The sequence below is a fragment of the Sphaeroforma arctica genome (assembly GCF_001186125.1).
Source record: "Sphaeroforma arctica JP610 unplaced genomic scaffold supercont1.358, whole genome shotgun sequence".
NCBI classification, from domain to species: domain Eukaryota; class Ichthyosporea; order Ichthyophonida; genus Sphaeroforma; species Sphaeroforma arctica.
In genome coordinates this window covers 1-5,852 of record NW_014040200.1, presented here as the reverse complement: position 1 = coordinate 5,852, position 5,852 = coordinate 1, and the positions used below count along the sequence as shown (strand labels likewise).

The 5,852-nt window shown below is 50.1% G+C and overlaps 1 protein-coding gene across 1 annotated transcript; it reads right to left on the bottom strand.

Annotated features, from left to right (window-relative positions):
* Positions 1 to 703: 703 nt before the first annotated feature.
* On the bottom strand, positions 704 to 4,960 carry SARC_05552 (hypothetical protein; the record flags this gene model as incomplete). Its single annotated transcript, XM_014300577.1, has 1 exon — positions 704 to 4,960. A coding segment is annotated over one exon (3,523 nt), but the record flags the coding sequence as incomplete, so codon positions are not given.
* Between the last annotated feature and the right edge of the window lie 892 nt (positions 4,961 to 5,852).

The following is a 5,852-nucleotide window of genomic DNA, read 5'->3' as shown; positions in this document are numbered from 1 at the left end:
TATATATCCACTGTGACGATTCACATCGTACAGTATGTGCCTGTGTCTTCTTCTTTTCTTCAATGTGATATGCAGGTTTCGTCTAATCTATTCATTTTGAAGGCATGTAATCTCTATAGTATCAGAGCTTCCGATACAAGTAGTACTGCGCTTCTAACGAGTCTAACTCCAAGGTACCATCTGAAACGAGTGTACGCTGATGAAATGCCTTAACATATTTAATTGGACACGAATGAAAATTCCTGCAGATTAAGAGTAGTACTGGCCACATAAAGCCTTCTTTAAAATCAAGAATACTCGCACTATAGAGCAAAAGGAGTATGTGTACATGGTTAATGCATGTGCTCACCAGAATACCAACGAAAACGAATCATCACACGTAAAACATGGTGTATGTGGTTGATACCCGGACCTACACGGGTGTATAATGTACATACCAAACCAACATATTTAATACATGCTCAGTTCTACACACGTGGACACGCACGAGTGTACTCAATAATTCGTTGCGCCTATCTCAATTTGTGTGTATCAAATAATTCGCGAGGGTCTCATTAAGTTCACCACGGGAGCGTGTGACATTTCCGCGAGAAAAAGTGATCTCAATCGAATCAAGTACTCTAGACCTCTGTACCATGAGACTACGTTTGAATAGTTCCAGTGAGATATATCAATCTCGAGACAATTTCTCAACTCCCCATTAGATCGAGTTATTCCTTGACCGTTGCGAGTGTTTCCGATCCAATTGATACTGATCTGAGTAAAATCGCGCGGCTATCTTTCATTTAGACACTTTAATTTTTGATGATTCATCATTGCATACCGGTATAATCTTGTCCGGTGCTTACTATTGATTCACTTTCTTCTGGTTCCTTTCTTTCTTTCTCTTTTCTTTTTTTTCTCTGCTTGTGTGCGTGTGTGGGGTGTGTGTGGAGATCTTATGTCCAGGCCAGCTATACTTGTCCTCCAATCTCAGGATGGGGCGAATCTTACCCATGCGAGTCCCTTTCTAACACACGCACTTTCGAATATACAATATAATAACTAATGATTGATATACTCGTCGCTACGGGAGCATTATTCCTGCACGAAACTACTACTCGGCTCCATTCCATTGAAGCAAAAGCCCGTAGTCGGAACTTATTTCCGCGTAGTCTTGGTATACGTCTCCATAATGACTTTCTGGTGAATTTCCCGATTTGCCCTCTGCCTCTCTTTAGAAGTCGTAACAGACCTGTTCCCTTCCTCGTTCTCCGGTCAAGGTGCCAACCGGACGCAAGTGCGCATATACAGCTCACTGCTGGTCACAGCCACGCTAGTGCTGGAGGAGCTTTCGGTCATGTTACTCCTTGATGTTACTGCGTATGGCACTCTGTATCAGCCATAAACCCATGATCCGAGAGCACCCTCAGTAGTGGTCATAGACCCTGGCGTTGCTCAGGCAGCCTTGTTGGTGTTGGTGTTGACGTCGTGCGCCGTCTCGGCCTCCTCACTGTCGAAGTGCGTGTCCACATGCGCCGCACGCTCACTCACATTCTGAAAGTGCAGACCACAGCCCTTGACCGAGCACGTGAAGACACTGCTGTCGCTGTGGATGCGCATGTGACTGTCCACATTGCCTTGCTGGGTGAAGCGGCGGCCACAGCCCTCCCACGTGCACTGGTATGGCTTGTACCCCGTGTGCGTGCGAATGTGGAAGTCCAGCGCAGACTTGTACGAGAACCGCTTCTCGCACCCACCCCACTGGCACTCATAAGGCCTTTCGCCAGTATGTGTTCGACTGTGGACCTCGAGATTGCCCTTCTGGGCAAAGGTCTTGTCACAACCTTCATAGGGACAGCTGAAGGGTTTTTCACCAGTGTGCGTGCGAACGTGACGCTCCATCGTCCCCTTCTGGGCGAACCTCTTCGAGCAGCCGTCCCAGTCGCACTTAAAGGGCTTTTCGCCAGTGTGCGTGCGCATGTGACTCTCACTCTCACCCTTAGTCAGGAACCGCTTGTCGCATCCCAGCCACATGCAGGCATGCGGCTTGGGGCCCATATATCTGCGGTTGCGGGTGTGCTTGCAGTTGTTCGCATTGATGGAGCTCAGCGGCTTGCCCGCGGCCAGTGTCTCGCTCTTGCAGGTCTCACACATACGCCCGTCATCCCCGCGTGCCGACGAGTGGTAGGCCACATGCGCGCGCATCTCGTTCATGTCATTGGTGCGCATGGTGCACCCGGGCCACTTGCAGGCGTAGGGAATGGGGTTGTCCAGATCCACCTCCATCCCGTCCATGTCCTCGTCGCCCTCGGAGTTCACCTCGCCGTCCGTGTTGGTGTTGCCGGCAATCTCCTGTGCGTGCAGCTGGCTCTGTTCGTGCAGGTTGAGGCGGGATTTCTTACTCTTCGCCAAGGCTCGAGCGGGTGGCAAGTGGCCACCCGAAACCTTGCGCATGCGAGCGTCCTTTCCATTCCCATGCACGTGTGTGTTGTACATCTGTGCGTGTGTATCGGCACTATGCACCACCATCTGGCCCTCCCGCATGCGCTCGTCACCAAAAGCCTCGTACTCGGCCGGTGTTTCAGTCAACGCAAGGGCCTCCTCGCCCCACACACCCCTTCCGGAAGTACGGAACTCCTGGCTGTGAGCGTAGGGTTGTTCGTACACACCCGCTGCACTGGCTGGGCGGGTGTGCTGAGGATGAACCAGGAAGCGCTGTTCTTGCACCGAATGCGGACGTGCCCGCTCAAAGTCATGATACTCTCCACGCACCTCACGCACGTTGCGAGCAAACGTGGCTGGATGTCCTTGAGTGTAGCTATTGTCATGGTACATAGTCCCCTGGCTGACGCTGCGTATCGGTAGTCTCGAGCGGGGAAGCATGCTCCCCTGCGCGTGTTGGTACTCATCTTCCGCACTCAGGTGGCCTGCAGCCGCCGGATACGCGTACATGGGCTCTGTGGTAGGATTGAGGGGACGACCATACACATCGTATGCATCGTGATACATCGGATACGGCTCGCTGCGCAGCGTCGCTTCTGAGTGTCCGCGGCGCTGAAACGGTGCGCCAAACCCGCTGCGCGCAAATGGGGGGTAGACTGGCTCCTGCGGATGCATATAGACCACGTCCCGGCTGCTCAACGACGACATGCTCTCCCTCGCGGGAAGTCTACTGGCAGGTACGCGCGGACCCTGGCCCGGTTCAGTGCGGCCGCCCTCGGCGAAGCGAGTCGCCTGCTGCTGCCTGCCGTTCGCAGTGCCCTTGGTCTTCCCACTGGATTTCTCCTGCGGTGGGGGTGAGTGCGGATGTGCGGGCGTGTTCCTTCCCCCCGGCAGCAGTGCGTGTGACGCCTTGGGATCGTCAACCGAAACCTCGGTACGAGACTGTCCAGCACTCTCAGCTCGGCTCTGGCTGCGCTCCGAGTGGTTCGGGTGAGACCACGCAACCGCCTCCCCGCCGACAGTCCTCTCAGTAGCCCGGCTGTAGAGTTTGGGCTCGTTAGTCCCGACTAATTGTATGTTAGCCGCACTGTTACGGCTGAAGTGGTTCGCTACGGGCATGGACGTGTTTTCCACCGATCTCGAGCGCATGTAAGCCATTGACGGTGTTCTGCGCATCCCCTTCCGAGACCCTCCGCGCTCCACCCGCGATGCGCCGGATGCCTGTGTATGTGCCTGAGGGTGCGCGTAAGGCTGCAGGCGCACTTGCTCGTTGAGTGCCAGCGCCTGCTCAGCTGGGCCGAGACTGGGCGAGAACGCTCCCGGGCGCTCCCCATAATCCCTGTCAGTACCATCTCCACGATATCCCCCATACCCTGCACCGTCACGTGTGTTGCTGTCCAGCATATCCTCGCGCGACTCGCGAGCATGTTCCCAATCGTACTCATCTCGTGGGGCGGGTGCGCTCTTGCCATACGTAGACTTCTCCAGCGCGGAAGACGATGCTGTCCGCTCCACCAGTTTGTTCCCGTCTCTGTGCGACGACAGATTTATCGCCGACTTGTACCGCTCCGTAGCGCGTGTGCGTGTATCGAAGCCCCAACGTGTGTGTGAATCCATAGACTCGCGCGTGTTTCCCTGAACCGAGGCTGGGCGTAGAGCTCGTGCTTCTTCCACGAACGAAAGCCCGCTGTCCTTGTTGCTGCTATCCCATACCTGCTGGCGGCTGGCGGTGCGGCTCGGAGGCGCGCTGGCACGTTTGTATGGCGAAAGGGCTCTCTTGTTGTTGTTATTGGTGTACAGGCGTTTGTAGCCCTCAATGTCTCCCTCGCGCTCTCGGCTGTCATTCTTGGGCGACTGGTTGAACGACTTGGTGATCCCTATACGGGGTGTGTACCTCGATATGGATCGTGTATTAGTTTGCTTCGGCTCCTGTGGTAGGAGCTGGTTCTGCTTTCTCGCCTCTTTCAACCTCGGGCTGAACCCGTCGTTCCGGTCACCGTATTGGCGCTGTAGATTCAACTGCTGCTGTAGCTGGATCTCAGGGCGGAGGCTTGATTTCCTTGACAACTGCGCATTCGTAGCCTGCTGTACCACTGACATCTCCCGCGGGTTCTTGAAGTCCCGCTCCAGTGTCTCGTCCGTGTGTGATGCAATGAGCTGCATAGCTGCAGTTGCTGCGGGTGCATCGGCCTTTGTGGTGCCCGCGGTAGAAGTCCGAGCAATGCTGTGCCGTTGAGTGTCGGTGCTGCCAGCAGGCTGCCTGGGAGGTTGGACAGCCAAGGACTGTGTGTTGTTCTTTGCTTTATCGCCCATGCCCACATCATTAGTAGTGGCTAGCTCATGTACTAAAGGCTGAGAAGCGCTTGATTGGCTATCTCTCTTGGTCGCTTCCGAGCTTCCAGTCCTGCTGTCTTCTAATTGTTCCTTGTTGTTCTGATCCTTCGAATCGCCCTCTGCCCCAAGGTGACCAGATTTTCCCAAACCATTAGCGGTTTCGTCAACTTCTTTTCTTCGCGCCGGGGATGTAGCAAAGGTCTGGATAGCCGAAGAATAGTACAAAATAAGTCATCAAGAGAGGGCTGACGACAGGCAAGCACATACAGGCTAAGGCAAGATGGAGGAATTCGCTGGCTTTTAGAGTTTAACTGAAACAATATGTATGTTGTAACCTTCCATCTAGGTAAAACCCGCATATACACAACTCTCCGAAGCCAGATACAGACATATGTATATGTGCCTGTGTGTTGTTATCTCTCAACATCTCTGTCGGAAACAAATATAAGTCATGTCTCACAGTGATTATATATACACAAATATTTCTCATTATTTAGATCAAAATGAAATATACACATACTCTCTCTCACTCTCCACGTATACATATATATATATATAAATATATATATGTTGTATTTATATTTATATAGATAAAAAATATATATACATATATATAATAGATATATATATAATACGTACATACATATTTGTATATTAATATATATATATATACATACATACATATATACATACATACACAAACACACACTATATATATATATATGCGTGAGTGTATGTGTGTGTATAGATAGAAAAATATGTATATACATTTATATATTTCTATATATATATATATGATGTCCGTATATATTTAAATATATGTATGAATGTATATGTACATGTATATATATATATACATATATATACACACATATATACATATATTTATATACATATATAAATAAATCTGTAACATTTTTTATACATATAAATAGATATACATATAAATAGATATATACATATAAATAGATATATACATATAAATATATATTTGTGTGTGGGTGTCCGTGTTTGAGTGAGTGAGTGAGTGTATATATATATATATATATATATATACAACATATAAATAAAAATATGAAGTCACTATACATATA